This window comes from Stomoxys calcitrans, chromosome 1, assembly GCF_963082655.1.
Source record: "Stomoxys calcitrans chromosome 1, idStoCalc2.1, whole genome shotgun sequence".
Classification (NCBI taxonomy): Eukaryota; Metazoa; Arthropoda; class Insecta; order Diptera; family Muscidae; genus Stomoxys; species Stomoxys calcitrans.
This window is the reverse complement of record NC_081552.1, coordinates 84,924,684-84,948,285: the sequence shown is the minus strand read 5'-3', so window position 1 is coordinate 84,948,285 and position 23,602 is coordinate 84,924,684. Positions and strand designations below refer to the sequence as shown.

At 37.7% G+C, this 23,602-nt stretch overlaps 2 protein-coding genes across 4 annotated transcripts in view; both read left to right on the top strand.

Moving 5' to 3' along the window:
• Positions 1 to 23,602, top strand: part of LOC131998538 (uncharacterized) — a 229,932-nt gene that overhangs the window by 6,249 nt on the left and 200,081 nt on the right. Inside the window, exon 2 of one of the 3 annotated variants that reach the window (XM_059370903.1) lies at positions 12,445 to 12,605. The exons of the other annotated variants lie outside the window; for them this stretch is intronic. The gene's annotated coding sequence lies outside the window, so the exon portion shown is untranslated. Of the gene's footprint in view, positions 1 to 12,444; positions 12,606 to 23,602 lie in introns of those variants that run through there. 3 annotated transcript variants of the gene reach the window in all.
• On the top strand, positions 7,697 to 9,498 carry LOC131998539 (uncharacterized). Its single transcript, XM_059370904.1, has 2 exons — positions 7,697 to 8,465; positions 8,616 to 9,498. The coding sequence occupies exons 1-2, from the start codon at positions 7,765 to 7,767 to the stop codon at positions 9,193 to 9,195; spliced, it is 1,281 nt and encodes a 426-aa protein (XP_059226887.1). The 5' UTR covers positions 7,697 to 7,764; the 3' UTR covers positions 9,196 to 9,498.

Below are 23,602 nucleotides of genomic sequence, written 5' to 3'. Positions count from 1 at the left end.
CCATAACTTCGGTGGTGTATAAAAACATTTGGCAGAATTTTGAAAAATTCTGCTAATAAATGCGGGTTCAAATTCGAGCTATATCAAAATATGAACGACATAATTGCAATATTGGTATAAATCGGGCGAACACATATATGAGGGCTATATCTAAATATATCACTATCCCATCCATTTTCAATAGTTCTCGTCTCTAAGTCAAATATTGACTTTGAAATTTGAAGTAAATAAGATTGAAAATGCGATCTGTACATTGTACATCGAATAAGAAAACGATTCTGAGTTGATCGGTATACTTTTCTTCTCATTGTGGACGTTACAAATAAATGCACTAAGTACACTAAGTGCACTAAGTAATTTTACCCTAGCTTATTAAGAAACTATGGAACTAAACTTTGTAAAGCGACACTTTCCATTTGTATAATGGAGGAGATCAAATTGACAGCAGATTAAGCGGTGTCTATTTAACCTATATATCAAATTTAGTAATGGAATAAAAAAAGAAGTAAAAACGCATTAAGTAGGGCCGCGCTGAACTTGGGGTTCCCACCATCACGGTTATATGTCAAAGGCCGAAGATATTCAATCGATATACAGGTGTATGTGGCAGCTATATACAAATATGGAACGTCCTTAACCATATTCGGTGCCGATATCAAATTAAAAATGCGTCTTGTATGGGCCCATAATCATTACCAGCGAAATCGGTCTATTTGGCAGGTATATACAAATATGGTCGAACCTAAGCACGGATATCGAGAAGTCAAATTCATTTGGTCATAAATGCGCCTTTAACGGGTACAAATACATAAATCAAGAGGTTTTTGTGTTGTAGCCACATTTTCATGTGGAGGTGGCGATCCTCGTCAAGCTCCTATAAGTGAGCAAGCTCCTCAATCCAGTCCAATAGACCGATCGCCGCGGAAACAGTGTGGCCACTGGTTGTTAAAAGGCACCAATAAATCGACTTATCATATCGAGCATCATAGGCACTCGGTATTTGTGCAAGATCCGGTGCCGCCCGGCCTCTCGCTGAGACTCTCCGCGACTGCCGTTGCAGCTACTCCGTATGGAGCATTCCACTATCCGCAACCTTTGGTTAGTGAACAGCGTGACAGCCATGAACATCACACTGATCGGACCTCAATGTTTCAACCTGTGCAGTGCTCACAGCTATCCGATGCCGAAATAAATCAAGAGGTCGGTCTATATAGCAGCTATGTGTATTCAAATATGATCCGATATGGACCATATCCATCATAGATATAAAGAGGTCCGACTAAATTCACTGTTTCAAGTTTTAGCGAAATTCGATGATAAATATGCCTTTAATGGAGACAATAATGTAAACTGGGAGTTAGGTATATATGACAGCTATATGGAAAAATTTGCAGGGCTTGTCGGGCAGGGCCTGTCTTTTACCGGTTTACCCATATTTAATCGATATTTTCTCTTCGTCCATTCAATTTTCATTTCGATTTTTGAGTTTCCTCAATCCAGACGTTTTGTTTATAACTTTCAATTTGGATTCCAAATTTTGTTGCTGAAAAGAAATAAGGCTTATTGAGACCCATATACACGTTTATTTCGAATTCGATTTATAAATTTTAAACCTTTTTATACCCACCACCATAAGATGGGGGGTATACTAATTTCGTCATTCTGTTTGTAACTAGTCGAAATATTCGTCTGAGACCCCATAAAGTATATATATTCTTGATCGTCGCGACATTTTATGTCGATCTAGCCATGTCCGTCCGTCTGTCCGTCCGTCCGTCTGTCCGTCCGTCCGTCCGTCCGTCCGTCCGTCTGTCTGTCGAAAGCACGCTAACATCCGAAGGAGTAAAGATAGCCGCTTGAAATTTTGCACAAATACTTCTTATTAGTGTAGGTCGGTTGGTATTGTAAATGGGCCATATCGGTCCATGTTTTGATATAGCTGCCATATAAACCGATCTTGGGTCTTGACTTCTTGAGCCTCTAGAGTGCGCAATTCTTATCCGATTGGAATAAAATTTTGCACAACGTGTTTTGTTATGATATCCAATAACTGTGCCAAGTATGGTTCAAATCGGTCCATAACCTGATATAGCTGCCAAATAAACCGACCTTGGGTCTTGACTTCTTAAGCCTCTAGCGTGCGCAATTCTTATCCGATCAGAATGAAATTTTGCACGACGTGTTTTGTTATGATATCCAACAACTGTGCCAAGTATGGTTCAAATCGGTCCATAACCTGATATAGCTGCCATATAAACCGATCTGGGGTCTTGACTTTTTGAGCCTCTAGAGTGCGCAATTCTTATCCGATTGAAATGAAATTTTGCACCACGTGTTTTGTTATTATATCCAACAACTGTGCCAAGTATGGTTCAAATCCGTCTATAACCGGATATAGTTGCCATATAAACCGATCTTGGGTCTTGACTTCTTGAGCCTCTAGAGGGCGCAATTCTTATCCGATTGGAATGGAATTTTGCACGACGTGTTTCGTTATGATACCCAACAACTGTGCCAAATATGGTTCAAATCGGTCTATAACCTGATATAGCTGCCATCTAAACCGATCTTGGGTCTTGACTTCTTGAGCCTCTAGAGGGTACAATTCTTATCCAATTTGAATGAATTTTTGCATGAAGTATTTCGTTATGATATCCAACAACTGTGCCAAGTATGGTTGAAATCGGTTCATAACCTGATATAGCTGTCATATAAACAGATCTGGGGATTTGACTTCTTGAGCTTCTAGAGGGCGCATTTCCTATCCGATTTGGCTGAAATTTTGCATGACGTATTTTATTTTTACTTTCAACAACTGTGTCAAATAAGGTTCAAATCGGTTCATAACCTGATATAGCTGCCATATAAACCGATCTGGGATCTTGACTTCTTGACCCCTAGAGGTCGCAATTATTATCCCATATGCCTGAAATTTGTACGACGGATCCTCTCATGACCATCAACAAACGTGTTTATTATGGTCTGAATCGGTCTATCTCTCTAATTTACTTCGTGAGCCCCAATGGGCGCAATTCTTATACGAATTGGCTGAAATTTTACACAGGTCTCCAACATATAATTTAATTGTGGTCCGAACCGGACCATATCTTGATATCGTTTTAATAGTAGAGCAACTCTTTTCTTATATCCTTTTTTGTCTAAAAAGAGATGCCGGGAAAAGAACTCGACAAATGCGATCCATGGTGGAGGGTATATAAGATTCGGCCCGGCCGAACTTAGCACGCTTTTACTTGTTTATAAATATTTTCCTTTTTACTTCCATTTCTTAACTTCTGATTGCAGTTTCATTCAGAACTTCTCGATTTTCTCCTCCTTTTTCTACATTTTTATTTTGTTTTTGACATTCCATTGTCTTTTCTCAATTTCCAATGAGATTGTTTTTATACCCTCCACCATAAGATGGGGGGTATACTAATTTCGTCATTCTGTTTGTAACTACTCGAAATATTCGTCTGAGACCCCATAAAGTATATATATTCTTGATCGTCGCGACATTTTATGTCGATCTAGCCATGTCCGTCCGTCTGTCCGTCCGTCCGTCCGTCCGTCCGTCCGTTTGTCCGTCCGTCCGTCCGTCCGTCCGTCCGTCCGTCCGTCCGTCTGTCCGTCCGTCCGTCTGTCTGTCGAAAGCACGCTAACATCCGAAGGAGTGAAGATAGCCGCTTGAAATTTTGCACAAATACTTCTTATTAGTGTAGGTCGGTTGGTATTGTAAATGAGCCATATCGGTCCATGTTTTAATATAGCTGCCATATAAACCGATCTTGGGTCTTGACTTCTTGAGCCTCTAGAGTGCGCAATTCTTATCGGATTGAAATAAAATTTTGCACAACGTGTTTTGTTATGATATCCAATAACTGTGCCAAGTATGGTTCAAATCGGTTCATAACCTGATATAGCTGCCAAATAAACCGACCTTGGGTCTTGACTTCTTAAGCCTCTAGCGTGCGCAATTCTTATCCGATCAGAATGAAATTTTGCACGACGTGTTTTGTTATGATATCCAACAACTGTGCCAAGTATGGTTCAAATCGGTCCATAACCTGATATAGCTGCCATATAAACCGATCTTGGGTCTTGACTTTTTGAGCCTCTAGAGTGCGCAATTCTTATCCGATTGAAATGAAATTTTGCACCACGTGTTTTGTTATTATATCCAACAACTGTGCCAAGTATGGTTCAAATCCGTCTATAACCGGATATAGTTGCCATATAAACCGATCTTGGGTCTTGACTTCTTGAGCCTCTAGAGGGCGCAATTCTTATCCGATTGGAATGGAATTTTGCACGACGTGTTTCGTTATGATACCCAACAACTGTGCCAAATATGGTTCAAATCGGTCTATAACCTGATATAGCTGCCATCTAAACCGATCTTGGGTCTTGACTTCTTGAGCCTCTAGAGGGTACAATTGTTATCCAATTTGAATGAATTTTTGCATGAAGTATTTCGTTATGATATCCAACAACTGTGCCAAGTATGGTTGAAATCGGTTCATAACCTGATATAGCTGTCATATAAACAGATCTGGGGATTTGACTTCTTGAGCTTCTAGAGGGCGCATTTCCTATCCGATTTGGCTGAAATTTTGCATGACGTATTTTATTTTTACTTTCAACAACTGTGTCAAATAAGGTTCAAATCGGTTCATAACCTGATATAGCTGCCATATAAACCGATCTGGGATCTTGACTTCTTGACCCCTAGAGGTCGCAATTATTATCCCATATGCCTGAAATTTGTACGACGGATCCTCTCATGACCATCAACAAACGTGTTTATTATGGTCTGAATCGGTCTATAACCCGATACAGATCCCATATAAATCGTTCTCTCTAATTTACTTCGTGAGCCCCAATGGGCGCAATTCTTATACGAATTGGCTGAAATTTTACACAGGTCTGCAACATATAATTTAATTGTGGTCCGAACCGGACCATATCTTGATATCGTTTTAATAGTAGAGCAACTCTTTTCTTATATCCTTTTTTGTCTAAAAAGAGATGCCGGGAAAAGAACTCGACAAATGCGATCCATGGTGGAGGGTATATAAGATTCGGCCCGGCCGAACTTAGCACGCTTTTACTTGTTTATAAATATTTTCCTTTTTACTTCCATTTCTTAATTTCTGATTGCAGTTTCATTCAGAACTTCTCGATTTTCTCCTCCTTTTTCTACATTTTTATTTTGTTTTTGACATTCCATTGTCTTTTCTCAATTTCCAATGAGATTGTTTTTATACCCTCCACCATAAGATGGGGGGTATACTAATTTCGTCATTCTGTTTGTAACTACTCGAAATATTCGTCTGAGACCCCATAAAGTATATATATTCTTGATCGTCGCGACATTTTATGTCGATCTAGCCATGTCCGTCCGTCTGTCCGTCCGTCCGTCCGTCCGTCCGTTTGTCCGTCCGTCCGTCCGTCCGTCCGTCCGTCTGTCCGTCCGTCCGTCTGTCTGTCGAAAGCACGCTAACATCCGAAGGAGTAAAGATAGCCGCTTGAAATTTTGCACAAATACTTCTTATTAGTGTAGGTCGGTTGGTATTGTAAATGAGCCATATCGGTCCATGTTTTAATATAGCTAAAGGAACACAAATCTACATCGAACGAGATCTCAACGCAGAAAGAAGGCTGGATAAAATAGTTATGCTTCAACTACGGAGAAAACTTATGGATTTCAGCAAAAAATACAAAATAAAAGTCAGGGATGATAAGCTAAAAATTGAAAATAAATGGTTTAAGTGGAACTCTGAGAAAAAGTTGGTGTGCGGTATGACTAGCGCAATTAATATTTTTAAGGAATTGTATGGAGAAGATTTCAATTTAAATGTTAAATATAATATTTTAAAAAACGATTTAAATCTAAAAAACTAAAGAAGTTCCCAAGTGATAAAAATGAATATAGTCAAGTAATAGAAGAAATGAATATTTTGTCAGAAACAACTTTTAAAATACTTTCATATAATATTAATGGTTTAAAAAATAAATGTTTGTACCCTGAGTTTTTCGAATACATTGGAGGCTTTGATATGTTTGCATTAATTGAGACGCACGTTATGGAAACCCAAACAGAAAACTGGTCGAAATATTTTAAGGACTTCAATTTAATGTGGCAGAAAGCAGAAAGATCAAGTATACATGGGCGTGCAAGTGGTGGAATAGTATGCGGTGTTAGAAAAGATCTTCAAACAAAAGGAGTTGATTATAGTTTCGTGAAAGAAAACCATTTAAATATGATTAAAATAAGCACACTGGAATCATGTTTTACGTTCGTTCCTGTTTATATACGTGGAGAGAATTGGGCCTGTGATTTTGAGGCGATGAGAGAAATATTTGAAAAAATAGATGACGGACATATAATATTAGCAGGGGATGTTAATGTACGAATTGGTAACCTCCAACAAAATCTTGAAAGCGGTCTGGAAACTGAGTTCACAGCGGGAATGGAAACCAGGCGCTCAAAAGACTCAATTGTAAATGCAAAAGGAAAACAATATATGGAATTCTGTGAGGATAATGGACTGTTAATTCTAAATGGCAGAACCGAAGGAGACGAAGAGGGGCATTACACGTATGTGAGCAAAAATGGCAGTTCGGTTAACGATTTAGCAGCAATATCATATTATGGACTGAAAATGATTAAAAAATTCGAAGTTGAAGAAAAAGTTTGGTCTGATCATTTTCCACTAAAAATAGAAATTAAATTAAATAAAATCGATATCAATGCAAAGCCATTAAATTTACCGCCAAAACTTATTTGGAAAAAGGCAACAACTGAGCGATACCAGAACAGCTTGAATCAAAACCTTCTTTTAGCTATAAATGGGAATGGTATAGACAATCTATCAGATTTGTCCAATTTAATTCAGAAGTCGGTCGTAATAACAAATAAACAAAATACATGCAACAAATACAAAGCAGACTGGTACAACAGTCGATGTGAGAGGGCAAGAAAAAAATCATTTGTTCAGGAGAAGTAGCACTCTACAAGACAAAGAAACTTATCTGAATGCGGTTAAGACGTACAAGAAAACATGTAAAGAAAGGAAATTGGAGTATGCCAGAGAGTTAGAAGCTAAAATCTGCAACACCACAGATGTAAAACAATGGTGGATACTTGCAAAACAGATAAGAGGACAAAAACATAAAATCGGTAGCAGTATTTCTGCTGAGGATTTTAAGATATATTTCAATATGCTATTAAATAAACCACAGTTTGCAAATAACATTGAATATGCCGTACTGAAAAGAACAAATATTGAACTGGATAGAGAAATAGATGTACGTGAAATTCAAGATGTTTTAAACGAAACGAAAGAAAATAAGGCGCCAGGAATGGACAGGGTGCCGTATGAGTTTTTGAAATATTCATCACATCAATTTCTTACAGAGCTAGCACGTCAATATAATCGAATTTATGAATCAGGACAGCTAGATAACATCATGCAAGAGTCGGTAATATTTCCTATATACAAAAAGGGCGATATAAACACCCCAAGTAATTATAGAGGCATCTCTTTTATGAATACAATGGCCAAGATTTTTATGGGAATTGTAAATAATAGACTAAAGAAATGGATTAGTGATTATAATATATTAAAAGAATTTCAAGCAGGCTTTAGACCAGGATACTCAACCGTAGACAATGTTTACAATCTGGCATCAATCGTCCACTGCAAGTTATCTGAAAGAAAGAAAGTGTACGCATTTTTCGTCGATTTTTCAGCCGCATTTGATATGGTACCCAGGCAACTTTTAATCTATAAATTGCATGAAATCGGAATCTCAACAAAGATGGTTTATTTAATACAAAACATATACCAAAACACTAAATCGGTAGTTTGGACTGGAGATAATGTATCGCAACATTTTAATACTTATACAGGAGTTAGACAAGGGTGTTTGCTGTCGCCTTTACTGTTCACTCTGTATTTAAATGATATACACGACTGGTTGGAAGGAGGGTTAGTGCTAGACGAAATAAATATTCGGGTACTACTGTACGCTGATGACATCGTCATACTAGCTGATGATATTGAAGTATTTCGAAAAATGATATGGAATTTAGAAAACTATTGTAGTAGATGGAATATGGTGGTAAATTTGCAAAAATCCAAGATAATGGTGTTTCGAAATGGAGGACGGTTATCTTCAAGGGAGAGATGGAAATACCTCAATGAAGAAATTGAAGTGGTGAACGAATACTGCTACCTTGGAGTCCTTCTAACTCCAAAAATGAGTTTTACTAAGCATGCAGAACAAAGAAACAAACGAGCGAAGATTTGTATAAACGCAGCTTGGGAAAATCTGATCAATAACTCAAATGTATCCCTTATATCGAAATGGAAAATTTTCCAGAGTGTGTGCAAAACCACACAGTCATATGCAGCCCAGGTGTGGGGGTACAACTGGTTTGAAGAAGTAGATGAACTACAAAGGTACTTTTTGAAAAAGGTTTTAAAGCAACCAAAACATATACCAAATTATATATTATCTTTAGAGACCGATGTACCTGACAACCACTTTTACACATTGAAACTACATATGGATTATATATATAAAACTTTATTCCTTTACGATAATAACAGACTCCCGCATAAGCTTTCTATAAAAATATGGAACAAACAAATTTTCTGGGCCTTGGCACTGAAATCTTGGTCCGAAAGCACTAACGTTCCAATTGAAAATCTATTCAGAACAGCGCAAGATTGGTCTACAACCACAACTATACTTGTAAATAATCTCAAAAGGAAAAGCTATACAGAGAAAATAGATAGAGCAAGAGCAAGTGAAAGCAGATTTTATCGTTTTTTGAATCCAGAAATCGGGATTGAATACATGCAAGATGTTTGGAAACTGGACAAAATTGCTATTATAATGAAAACAAGGGCAGATGTACTTCCACTGAATGGAAACGTTTTTAGAAACGCAGCGAGACACCAATGTACATTGTGTAACTTGAGAGAAGTCGAAAACTTGCAACATTTCATAGCCAGATGTCCAGTATTACAAGAATTTAGGGTACGGCATTTTGGAACTGCCTATCTAGATGATGTACAGCTAATACAAATTTTAAATGGAACTTTTTATTGTGGGTGGGATGGATTATATAATTATGTTAGCAATGCTTTGAGATATCGGAACTACATAAATCGAGAACAATTTTGAAAAAAAAAAAAAAAAAAAAAAAAAAAAAGAATATGTAAATTTTTTCCTTAACTTTACACTTTATAAAATTTTACGTTAACTTTATGGCTTATAAAATGTATATATCTAAACGTAATGTTACGCAAACATACTAAATTTAGCTATTTAACAGCACAAATTAAAACAAATATGGTATTGACAGACAACTATTTAAAGTTATTGTCATTAACTAATTACATTTACATTTTGTTATCTTAATCAAACAGTATATAGAAATTTGAATTGTAATGTTTAAAGAAAACAAAATAAAATCTATCTATCTATCTATCTATCTATATAGCTGCCATATAAACCGATCTTGGGTCTTGACTTCTTGAGCCTCTAGCGTGCGCAATTCTTATCCGATCAGAATGAAATTTTGCACGACGTGTTTTGTTATGATATCCAACAACTGTGCCAAGTATGGTTCAAATCGGTCCATAACCTGATATAGCTGCCACATAAACCGACCTTGGGTCTTGACTTCTTGAGCCTCTAGCGTGCGCAATTCTTATCCGATCAGAATGAAATTTTGCACGACGTGTTTTGTTATGATATCCAACAACTGTGCCAAGTATGGTTGAAATCGGTTCATAACCTGATATAGCTGTCATATAAACAGATCTGGGGATTTGACTTCTTGAGCTTCTAGAGGGCGCATTTCCTATCCGATTTGGCTGAAATTTTGCATGACGTATTTTATTTTTACTTTCAACAACTGTTTCAAATAAGGTTCAAATCGGTTCATAACCTGATATAGCTGCCATATAAACCGATCTGGGATCTTGACTTCTTGACCCCTAGAGGTCGCAATTATTATCCCATATGCCTGAAATTTGTACGACGGATCCTCTCATGACCATCAACAAACGTGTTTATTATGGTCTGAATCGGTCTATAACCCGATACGGATCCCATATAAATCGTTCTCTCTATTTTACTTCGTGAGCCCCAATGGGCGCAATTCTTATACGAATTGGCTGAAATTTTACACAGGTCTCCAACATATAATTTAATTGTGGTCACCGGACCATATCTTAATATCGTTTTAATAGCAGAGCAATTTTTTTCTTATATCCTTTTTTGTCTAAAAAGAGATGCCGGGAAAAGAACTCGACAAATGCGATCCATGGTGGAGGGTATATAAGATTCGGCCCGGCCGAACTTAGCACGCTTTTACTTGTTTGTTTTTTTTTTTTTTTTTTTTTAATTTTTGTTTGTTTGATTTCTGAACTTTGGTTTGGAAATTGAAACGTCATGGCAACTTGAAATTCGATTTTTGTATTAGAATTTTTTTCCTTCGTCCATTCCATCTTCATTTTAAATTTTAAGTTTATTCAATCCAATCAGTTGTTTTAAATTTTCAGTTTCATGATACACGTTCATTTCGTATTTGATTTACATTTTTATACCCTCCACCATAAGATGGGGGGTATACTAATTTCGTCATTCTGTTTGTAACTACTCGAAATATTCGTCTGAGACCCCATAAAGTATATATATTCTTGATCGTCGTGAAATTTTATGTCGATCTAGCCATGTCCGTCCGTCTGTCCGTCCGTCCGTCCGTCCGCCCGTCCGTCCGTCTGTCTGTCGAAAGCACGCTAACTTTCGAAGGAGTAAAGCTAGCCGCTTGAAATTTTGCACAAATACTTCTTATTATTGTAGGTCGGTTGGTATTGTAAATGGGCCATATCGGTCCATGTTTTGATATAGCTGCCATATAAACCGATCTTGGGTCTTGACTTCTTGAGCCTCTAGAGTGCGCAATTCTTATTCGATTGGAATGAAATTTTGCACGACGTGTTTTGCTATGATATCCAATAACTGTGCCAAGTATGGTTCAAATCGGTCTATAACCTCATATAGCTGCCATATAAACCGATCTTGGGTCTTGACTTCTTGAGCCTCTAGAGTGCACAATTCTTATTCGATTGGAATGAAATTTTGCACGACGTGTTTTGCTATGATATCCAACAACTGTGCCAAGTATGGTTCAAATCGGTCTATAACCTGATATAGCTGCCATATAAACCGATCATGGGCCTTGACTACTTGAACCTCTAGAGTGCGCAAATCTTTTCCGATTGGAATGAAATTTTGCACGACGTGTTTTGTTATGATATCCAACAACTGTGCCTAGTATGGTTCAAATCGGTCCATAACCTGATATAGCTGCCATATAAACCGATCTGGGGTCTTGACTTCTTGAGCCTCTAGAGTGCGCAATTCTTATCAGATTGAAATGAAATTTTGCACGACGTGTTTTGTTATTATATCCAACAACTGTGCCAGGTATGGTTCAAATCGGTCCATAACCTGATATAGCTGCCATATAAACCGATCTTGGACCTTGACTTCTTGAGCCTCTAGAGTACGCAATTCTTATCCGATTGGAATGGAATTTCGCACGACGTGTTTTGTTATTATACCCAACAACTGTGCCAAGTATGGTTTAAATCGGTTCATAACCTGATATAGCTGCCATATAAACCGATCTTGGGTCTTGACTTCTTGAGCCTCTAGAGGGCGCAATTCTTATCCGATTTGAATGAATTTTTGCACGAAGTATTTCGTTATGATATCCAACAACTGTGCCAAGTATGGTTGAAATTGGTTCATAACCTGATATAGCTGTCATATAAACAGATCTGGGGATTTGACTTCTTGAGCTTCTAGCTTCAATTCCTATCCGATTTATCTGAAATTTTGCATGACGTATTTTATTTTTACTTTCAACAACTGTGTCAAATGAGGTTCAAATCGGTTCATAACCTGATATAGCTGCCATATAAACCGATCTGGGATCTTGACCCCTAGAGGTCGCAATTATTATCCGATATGCCTGAAATTTTGTACGATGGATCCTCTCATGACCATTAACAAACGTGTTTATTATGGTCTGAATCGTTCTATAGCCCGATACAGATCCCATATAAATCGTTCTCTCTATTTTACTCGTGAGCCCCAATGGGCGCAATTCTTATACGAATTGGCTGAAATTTTACACAGGTCTCCAACATAATATAATTTAATTGTGGTCCGAACCGGACCATATCTTGATATCGTTTTAATAGCAGAGCAACTCTTTTCTTATATCCTTTTTTGCCTAAGAAGAGATGCCGGGAAAAGAACTCGACAAATGCGATCCATGGTGGAGGGTATATAAGATTCGGCCCGGCCGAACTTAGCACGCTTTTACTTGTTTTCACTTATATTTTCCATTTTCAGATCGACTTCAAAATTTCTGATTGCATTTTCACACTTCGATTGGAAGTTCAAGATTTTAACTCCCATCTTCTAAGTTTCCATCTGTCTTTGTGTCTATTTTCCCAATTTTAGATGGGAAATCAAAATAGAAATGGAAATTGAATCGACGAAGACAGGATTCACTGAATAAGGTTAAGCCAAGCGATCAGCCGATATACTTTTTTTTTAATATTTGGCAGTACTTGGCATTGAGGATGTCAACTTGTTCTCTTTTTACATTCATTCTTTGTTTACGTTTTCTCCTATATGATGACATTTTCAATCGTCAGATTTGACATCCTTAATGATGTTTATGGGGCCTATCCACTTTGTGTTTTTGCATGTGACCTAACCTTCTATTAGTGAATCCTGCGACGAAGAGCAAAAAATTTCAAAAAGAAAAATCTAAAGAAATTTGACATGACCTTTCAATTTACCAAAGTTCGGAAATCAAATTAAAATTTTTAAACGTCTGTTAAAATTGGAAAAGTAAACGAAATTCCATTTGAAATAAAGAAACTACAATGAACTTTCGAAGACTAAATAGATATTTGGAAAAAGGGGTAACATCGCGACGTCCTAATAGAAACTATGAAAATGCCATAAAAAGAAAAAATTTAAAAGGTTACTAAAAAGTTGTTTTCAATTCAAAAATCGAAGTTAAATCTGAAATTTGGATGAGTTTGAGTCGACATTTCTATTTTTCAAACCACAAATTTGGAATCAAATTTAAAATTGATAAATTGGGCTCATAGAAAAGTATTTGATAGTAGAGCATGAATCTTATATGTACTTTAAGTGTTAAGTGTCTGGTTGGTTACCCCAAAATACCCCCAAACTGGACATATTTACCCACCATTGCATTATAGGATTCAAAAGTAAGGTATTTGGAAGTAGAGCACGAATTCGAGTCCATATTCAGGGCGAAGTGTACCCACCACAAAACAGGACTTATTCACTAACTATGGAAATACAATGGCAATATAAAAGTTATAAGAAAGTTAAAGAAGACGCAGCGGAGCGGGCCCGGTTCGGCTAGTACGTGAATGGATAAAAGCTGCCATAGAGACAAATCTTCCAATTAGCATTGTTGACCCTATATAATGCATATTTCTTATTCGATTGCAATTTCAAGAAGATAATAAGATATTCCGGCATTTAAGTATACTGATCGACTCGATTTACTTCTTAGTTCGAATTAGCAATGCCTGTCACTCGTTTACGTCTGTGTTTTAATCAAGATATAGGACGAATTTTTTGTCTTCTCGTCATACAGTTTTGAACAAATAACTCTTTTGACCCAAGGACAAACGTTATTTTATAGAAATAGGTTCAGATTTAAGGTTTTAATTAAATGTTTTGGATTTCGAAAGGGCGTATATTATATTCGATATGGAATATGGTCTAGGTTGGACCATATTTGAATATTTAAAACCGATCTCCCAATTAAAGGTACTGGGTTTATAAAATAGGGAATTTTAATCTAATTTCGCAAATTTGGATAAATTGATACTTCTGGGTCTAGGCAGACCCATAGTATATTTATATTGCACACACCGCACTGTCCATGCTGCACTGTAGTTTAGAATTCTGCACAATTTTGTTAAGTAAGGTTATTGTTCAATAATAGCCATAAAGTATATTAGAGTTTTTATACCCTACACCACAATTGTGTTGAGTACCAGATCCGGGAATTTGAGGAACTTGGGGACCTTGTTGACTTTCTCGCAAAAAGCTGTAGCATGTGGGGAGAATTTGTAAGAGCTGTCAAGTTTGACACTAATAGCCTGTTTGTCGATGTCGAACGGTTCATCGATGTGGATGAAGATTTGGTTGCAGATATGTTCAGATCTCTTGCAGTAAAGCAATAGGTAAGTTCTTTGAGGTAGACGTTTAACGTATAACAGATCTTATCAAATAGTGGGGGACCTGATGCCATAATCGAGAAATCGTCCGTTTATGATACGATCTCTATGCCATCTGGAGGGGGGAGAATGGAGGATAGGTAGAGATTAAACAGTGCCGAAAATTTCACCCTGCCTTGGGTGAACTCCCTATTGTTTTTTATCCCTAAATTTGACAAATGACTGGCGACCACACATATAAATCGCGACTCAGCGTTTCAGGTCTGGCCGGAGGGATGTATTGGCGGATGTTCTCAAAGAGTAAGGTATGGTTGACTGTGTCGAATGCCTTCGATAGGTCCAGTGCCTCCATTACTTTCCTATCACATGGCCTGCGCTGATTGCAGCCATGGCAAATGTATACGGTGATGACATGTAAAGCAGTTGTTGTGATATCCAGTCTTCAAAATTCATGCTTATGCCCGGCGAATGGAAATTCTCCAACGAGACTCGGGAGGAGTAGTCCCTCAAGCGTCTTGCACTGATGAGAGAAGAGATCGGTCTATACGACTCCTCCCTTACTCGGATCTTTTCCAGGCTTCAATAGAGGGATCACTATGCTCATCTTCAAGACATCGGGTACTGTTGGAGTGTTCAAAACGTGTCTTTGAACACTCCTACAGTACCCGATGTCTGGAGAACGGTTGAAAGGTACTCAAATCCGGGTTGATCCAGATTCTTCAGCATCAGTGTAGAGATTCCGGAGTGTCCATTCGCCTTGGAAGACTTAGCCCCACGGATGACATTCGTAACTTTGTCCACAGTAAATTGTGATGGCTGTCCTTCGGCTCGGAGAATACGGATACGACTAATGGCAGTCCTTCTAGCCTTGACACTCTCGGGACGCACAACAAATCCGAACCAATTGGCCTTCTTCTGATTGATAAACGACCGGCGATCAGAGGTTATTAAGTTTGGTGATCGGTCCATGGTAGGAATTATGGGGGGTGGTGGTCTGATCCCAAATGTATGACGACTTGCCAGGATACGTCACTCAGAAGACCAGGGGATGTAATGGAAATGTCTGGCGAGCTGCTGCACCTCTTCGAAGTCCCAGTAGGCGCATCCTCATTCTTGAAAACGTGGAGCTTTCAATCTGCTCAGCCAACGACCCCGACCCCGCTAGTCGTTACCTTGGGGACAATGCCTGGGTGTTATAACTTTGTACATTTGTTTACAACACTAAGAAAGAGCCCATCTCATTATTTTGGGAGAAGGGTGAATGCTTTTGATTTTGGAAAAAATCAGTTCAGATTTAGATATGGCTGCCATATATATCATATCAGTTTTTGGTCCGATCTTTACAAATTTTTTCGGGAGGTTTTTGGGTCGACGGCTAAATTTGTGCGCTAAATCTCATCAAAATCGAATCAGATTTAGATAAAGCTTCCATATATATTTTTCATCCAACATGCACTTTTATGGATATAGTAACCATAATTTGTTGAAATCATGATAAAAATGTACATGCTGTCACATTTTCTATAGTATAAAGTTGGCTTCGTCCGACTTTTGACTTTCTTTACATGTTTAAAACTTGAAACTCCATGCGCATTTTGAGTTCTAGAACGAGCAAAAAAGAAATAGTAAAACAAACTCTGTTAATAGTTGACCGAACCTCTTTTAAGTATACCCTGCCTCATAAAAAAGCAACTGAGTACAAAGCCATACGAAATATTTCGAGATCAACGGCGCTGCTCTCGCCGTGATCTCGAAATCGCGTGTACATATGGGAAACAACAATAATTTTATTATTAATATTAATAGAGGTTTGAAACGAACCAAAAACCAACTCCTGGAAAGTACGGTGTCCCCGAAAGTAACGGTACATGACAAAACTTTTGAGGACTGTCCTGAAATAGTCTAAATGTTCTCAAAATAACCGGTTGATAAAAAAAGTGTCCCCGAAGGTCTCAGAACACATACATATATATATATATATATATATATATATATATATATATATATATATATATATATATATATATATATATATATATATATATATATATATATATATATATATATATATATATATATATATATATATATATATATAAATATATAAATATATATGTATATATTTATATATATCACGACAACATGGGACTCAAATGAAAGGTGTTTAAGATTAGAAAACGTATCTGATATCCATTCGTCCGACCAAGTGTTTGGGGGATTCACCCCAACCCCCAAAACACCCCTTAATCGGACATATAAACCGACCATGGCAATATGGGACTCAACTGAAAGGTATATGCGAATAAAATACGAATCTGGTATCCAAATTTGGGACAAAGTTTCTGGGGGTCCACCTCTTCCCCAAAACACATCGCAAGCAGGACTTATTTACTGACCATGACAATATGGAGGTACAACTCAAATCTGATGTCCAGATGTGGGACCAAGCGTTTGAGGGCCAGCCCATCCCCGAGAACATCCCTCAAAGAAGACAAATTTACGACCAAAGCAATATGGGGCTCAAATGATAGGTCCTTGGAAAAAAATCACAAATCTGATATCAAAGTTCGGAAAAAGTGTCTATGGGGCCATCCCACCCCCATAATACAAACCGAATAGGCAGTATTTGCTGACCATTGCAATATGAGGCTCAAATAAGAGGTATTTTCGAGAAGAACACGAATCTGATATATATTTTCAAATCCTAGTCACTCAGTGGCCGCCCCGTCCCCCAAAACACCCCCCAAACAGGTCATGTTTGCCGACTATGGAAAAATGGAGCTTAAGTGAAGGGTATTTGGGAGTAGACCATGAATCTAACATCAATATTCGGGAACAGTGTCTAGGGGACGTACCACCACCGCAACAACCCCCAAGTAGGACATATTTCCTCACCAAGACAATTTGGGTCTTCAAGACTGTGGAGCTCGATATTCATGGTTTTTAGTGTCCATACCCCAAACCGGACATACTTGCTAGCTTTTTCAATAAGGGATTTAAGTGATTGGTATTTGAGATTAAAAAACGAATTTGATATCCAATTTTGAGGCCAATGGCAATATGGGGTCCAAATAAGTGATACATAGATATAAGAGAATAGATCACGTTGCTGATATATTGTACGGGTTTAGTGTTTGGGGGACCACCCCAATTCCCAAAACACCCCTAAATCGGGCATATTTACCGACTATGTTAATGTGGAGCTTAAATGAAAGGTATTGGGGGGTAGAGCAAGAATTAAAACCCACATTCGGGACCAATTTTCTGGGGGTCTACCCTTTCTCACAATACCCCACAAACAGCAATTTTTTACTGACCATCGCAAAATGGGGCTTAAATAAAGGTTTTTGGGAGTAGAATACGAATTTGATATCCAAATGTAGGACCATGTATTTAGGGCATCACCTCTTCCCCAAAATACCCCCATAGGCTAAAAATTTTTCGACCATGCCAATATGTGGCTCAAATGAAAGGTATTTGAGATTAGAAAACGAATTTGATAACCTATTTTGGGGCCATGTGTTTGGGGACGCCTCATCCTGCAAACTCCTCTTAAGCCAATATGGGGTTTAAATAAATGGTATTTAAGAGGAGAGCACGATGTTGATATTTTTTTCAGGGCCAAGTATCTGGGGGACCACCTCTTCCCCGAAAACACCTCTAAATTAGATATCATGAGAATATCGGGCTGAAATAAAGTACTTTAAGAATGGAGTTCAACTTACATCTAAACTTAAATTCGTTGACCAATAAAGATCATATGGGATTTAGATAAAGGCACTTATATTGTTAAACTTTTTGTCAAGCGATACACTATTTTCTTAGCATGGTATTTCACTAAAAGCTCTTTAATTGTCGAAAATAAATATTCCAAGGAAAAGTTTTTCCATATAAAGTAAAAGAAGGCGCAGCGGGGCTGGCCGGGGTCAGCTAGTTGTAAATAAAAACGAATAATGTACACCGATTTTTACGATAAAAATCTTGTTTTGTGCATAGGTTATGTGGCTTTTCGTGAAGCTTATAAGACTCGTCACATTTTTTCGTTTTTGACTTGTGTGATTAAAAAAATGAAAATTTAATTTTTTTCACAAAAATATAGATTTAAAGTGGTTTGCGCTTGACTTTTTTTAATATTTAAATGGAATAAACGGTATTTTAGTAATTAATAGGCAATAGTTCATTCATTCGTGCAAGAAAATATATTTTTTCAAGAAAAAGTCATCAAACTAATGTATATACTTTATGGGGTCGCAGATCAATATTTTGAGTTGTTACAAACGAAATGACTAGGATAGGATAGGATCCTATGGTGGTGGGAATAGTAAAACTTGGTAATAATAGTGTTCTGTTTGATTTTCGAAAAACATAACACTAACGTTTGCGTGCCGCAGTACTACAATATAAATCTTATACAAAATTTCGGCATAAGGTGTCTGCGGCTTAACCTAAATGAGCATGTAGGCTCATAAGGATAAAATGAATTAAAATAAAAATTCTCCGACTTTTTATTCCGCATTTCTTATCTGAAAATTTTCACGACGAGAAGTTTTTATCCAAATATGTAAGAACCAATGCATATTTCTTGTTATGACCTCGCTATACCTTTCTTCAGCTTCCACCTGTAAGGAAAAAATGTGCAAATAACATGACCAACGCGATCCATAGTGGTGGTTATATAATAAACGGCCGATACGAACTTAGATGCATTCGTTCTGGTATCTCTACCAAATTTTATATGTTAGGCTTCTGACTGTGCTGGTAAGTTTACGCCTGTCTGTGGGTGTAAGAACATTAATAATATTCAACATTAGTTTTTATGCTTTATCACTTGTGAGATATCATTCATCAAGGATTTATTTAAGTGGCAAGCAAAAGCTTTATGACGTCTACCCCCTCTTGTCTTCACAAAACAGCTATGCAACATTCATTCCCAAAAGGGTCTTTGCCTTTGCAACATAAACGCATATTACGCCAACTCCAAAGGGAAGAAGAGACAAAAATTGTTCAGCATCACCACATCCACCCTTGCCATCCATGTACATGCAAGGAGCAGTGACTGCCACAACTACCATAACCACTTTAAGGATCATTTATCATTTTTAGCAAACAACATGCAGACTAACAACATGTGGACCGGGCATATTATTATTTTTAAACATATGATTGTTGTCATACGCTGTCATTAACCAAATCCAAATGTCAGTCTTTATTCTTCCTAAAACTCATTCCAGCATCATCACCACCACCATACCACCGCCATCATCACCGTTAGTAGTGAATGAAGGACCCTGTCGGTATATTTGCCTCATATCTGTTAAATAGCTTTTGCAGAAGTCTCACCTCCTTCTTTTGTACTCCACTCCTTATTAGGCCAAAACAAGTAAAAGCGTGCTAAGTTCGGCCGGGCCGAATCTTATATACCCTCCACCATGGATCGCATATGTCGAGTTCTTTTCCCGGCATCTCTTCTTAGGCAAAAAAAAGGATATAAAAAAAGATTTGCTCTGCTATTAGAGCGATATCAAGATATGGTCCGGTTTGGACTACAATTAAATTATATGTTGGAGACCTGTGTAAAATGTCAGCCAATTCGAATAAGAATTGCGCCCTTTGTGGGCTCAAGTAGTAAAATAGAGAGATCGATTTATATGGGAGCTATATCAGGCTATAAACCGATTCAGACCATAATAAACACGTATGTTAATGGTCATGAGAGAATCCGTCGTACAAAATTTCAGGCAAATCGGATAATAATTGCGACCTCTACAGGCTCAAGAAGTCAAGATCCCAGATCGGTTTATATGACAGCTATATCAGGTTATGAACCGATTTGAACCTTATTTGGCACAGTTGTTGGATATCATAACAAAATACTACATGCCAAAATTCATTCAAATTGGATAAGAATTGCGCCCTCTAGAGGCTCAAGAATTCAAGACCCAAGATCGGTTTATATGACAGCTATATCAGGTTATGGACCGATTACAACCATACTTGGCACAGTTGTTGGATATCGTAACAAAACACGTCGTGCAAAATTTCATTCCAATCGGATAAGAATTGCGCACTCTAGAGGCTCAAGAAGTCAAGACCCAAGATCGGTTTATATGGCAGCTGTATCAGGTTATGGACCGATTTGAACCATACTTGGCACAGTTGTTGGATGTCATAACAAAACACGTCGTGCAAAATTTCATTCCAATCGGATAAGAATTGCGCACTCTAGAGGCTCAAGAAGTCAAGACCCAAGATCGGTTTATATGGCAGCTATATCAGGTTATGGACCGATTTAAACCATACTTGGCATAATTGTTGGATATCATAACAAAACACGTCGTGCAAAATTTCATCCCAATCGGATAAGAATTGCGCACTCTAGAGGCTCAAGAAGTCAAGACCCAAGATCGGTTTATATGGCAGCTATATCAAAACATGGACCGATATGGCCCATTTACAATACCAACCGACCTACACTAATAAGAAGTATTTGTGCAAAGTTTCAAGCGGCTAGCTTTACTCCTTCGGAAGTTAGCGTGCTTTCGACAGACAGACGGACGGACGGACGGACGGACGGACGGACGGACAAACGGACGGACGGACGGACGGACGGACGGACGGACGGACGGACAGACGGACGGACATGGCTAGATCGACATAAAATTTCACGACGATCAAGAATATATATACTTTATGGGGTCTCAGACGAATATTTCGAGTAGTTACAAACAGAATGACGAAATTAGTATACCCCCCATCTTATGGTGGAGGGTATAATGAATCACACTGTTTCAACATGGAATGAGGATGGAGCGTGTATATTTTACCACCCGTTAAGTTATTAGCACATTTAAGGCTCACAGTTGTATTCAAAACAACAACAAAAAGAAATCGTAACAACAACAGCATGACACACTAAATAGTAAAAAAATATTCATATTAACATAAATTTTTAATATTCCCAAAAGTATAAATACCAAAAAAAAAAGTTTAAGACAAAACATTAGTGAGGTCTTTACAAATATTTAAAAACTACACTTCAGTAGAATTTGAAAGTCGATCGATATATTAGTTTCGGATTTTTTAAAGATAAAATTTCACTGAAAATATTTTTTATAGAATTAAAGACGTTATAGAAACTGATTTAATGAAATTAAAGAAACTATTTATTGTGAGTGTAGCAACACTAAAGTCTTAACCCCGGCAGGGTAATTTGACTGCTCGCAAAAACTTGTGTAAAATTTTGACAAGAAGTATGTGGCCAAAAATGTAACAACGTTCCAGTGGAAACAGCTGGTGTATCCACCGAACCAGCCGACATTTGTCCGTCAACGGTTTAATGCCCTTCACCATATACGCCTATACAGACAATCTGAAAATGCAAATAGTAAACCTAGCAGAAGTACCTTATATTATCACAAATGTCAAATAGATAAGCTTCATTTAATTTTTAAGCATGAGGGGTATTATACCCTAGTCATTCCCAAATATTGATCTGCGACCCCTTAAAGTGTATATGTACATCAATAGTCAGTCAAATAAATCAAGAATATACAGTGCATATTTTTGACCGTCTTGACATTATAAGTGGATCTAGCCAAGTCCGTCTGTCCAGGTCACTATATCGGTCGAACGAATAAAGATATCCTCTTGAAATGTGCACAGTTACTTCTTATCGAGGCAGGTTTTTGGGGATTGCTTCAAACTTGGCTAAAGCCCCCATATAAATCGATCTCCGGGTTTGACTTCTTGAGCCTCTGGAGGCTTCGATTTGCTAATTGGCTGAAATCAAGCAGGCAAAGATCGTTTAAACCGTCCAATATTCACATTAAATCCCTCACAGATATGTCAATAAAAGATATACTCCCATGTAATCCGAGTCCCAGATGTCTTGAGCCCCGAGGCTTCAATTTGACTGAAAATTTGCAAGGTGTGTTTTGTTTCAACTCAAAAAGTTGTGCGATTCCAATTGGTTCAAAACTTTATATGGCTCCCATATAAATCAATCTACCGATTTGACATCGTAAACCTCTATAAGCTTCAACAGGCTACATATTTTTTGATATCAGAAGCTGGGCAGACCCTCCCCTTACCCCAGCAGCACCGCCCAAAATCAAATGAGGACCGATCGGGACAATATGGGACAAAAACCGTCACAAATAGGCACATTGGACGATCATGTTAATATCGAAATCAAATGAAAATTATTCAGGAGAAGATAAAGAGAATGCCATTAAAATTAGGTCCCAGTAATGGAGGGCAGCAACACCCCCTAACCCCTCCCAAAATGAGAGTATAAGCCGATCATGGCAATATGGCACGCAAATGAAAGGTACTTGGGAGTAGATTTATGAAATTATTTAACAATATAACGAATATGAAATTATTAATAAAACATAAAATCACTTCGAAGAGGTTAAATGACCGATAATGACAATGTGGGGATCTAGCGATAGATATTTTTAACAAATAAGAGCGTGCTAAGTTAGGCCGGGCCGAATCTTAAATACCCTCTACCATGGATAGTATTTGAAGAGTTCTTTGCATGGTCTTTTTAGGCAAACAAAGAATAATGAATAAGAACTGTTATGCTATTGGAGCTAGATTCGGACCATAAAAAAGGCTAAACATTGTAGAAGTTATTGTGTAATATTTTAGTCCATTCGGATAAGAATTTCGCCTTGTAGGGGCTCAAGAAGCAAAATCGGAAGATCGGTTTATATGGGACATGTATTAAGCTATACATTGATCCAGACTATATTTCACATGTATGCTGAAGGTCATGGGAAAAGCCGTTGTACAAAGTTTCTCTCAACTTGGATAACTTCGCAGATTGGTTTATATGGCAGCTATTCCAGGTTATGAACCGATTTCCGCGATACTAAGCACATTTTTTGAAAGTGACACCAAAACACCACGTGCAAAACTACAGCCAAATTGGATGAGAATATATAGCAGCTATATCAGGTTATGAACTGATTTGAAACATACTAATAACAAATGTTGGAAGTGACACCAAAACACCACGTGCAAAATTTACGACAAATCAGGCGAGAATTGCACCCTCTAGAAGTCAAGTTGCAATATCGGTTTATATGGCAGCTTTATCAAAACGTGGACCGATTTGGCCCCTAAAACCTACCAAACATATATTTAGGCCAATCACGACAATATAGGACTCAAATGAAAGGTATTTAGGATAAGAAAACGTATCTGATATCTAATTGTCGGACCAAGTGTTAAGGGGACCACCCCTACCACCCCCACCCCCAAAACAC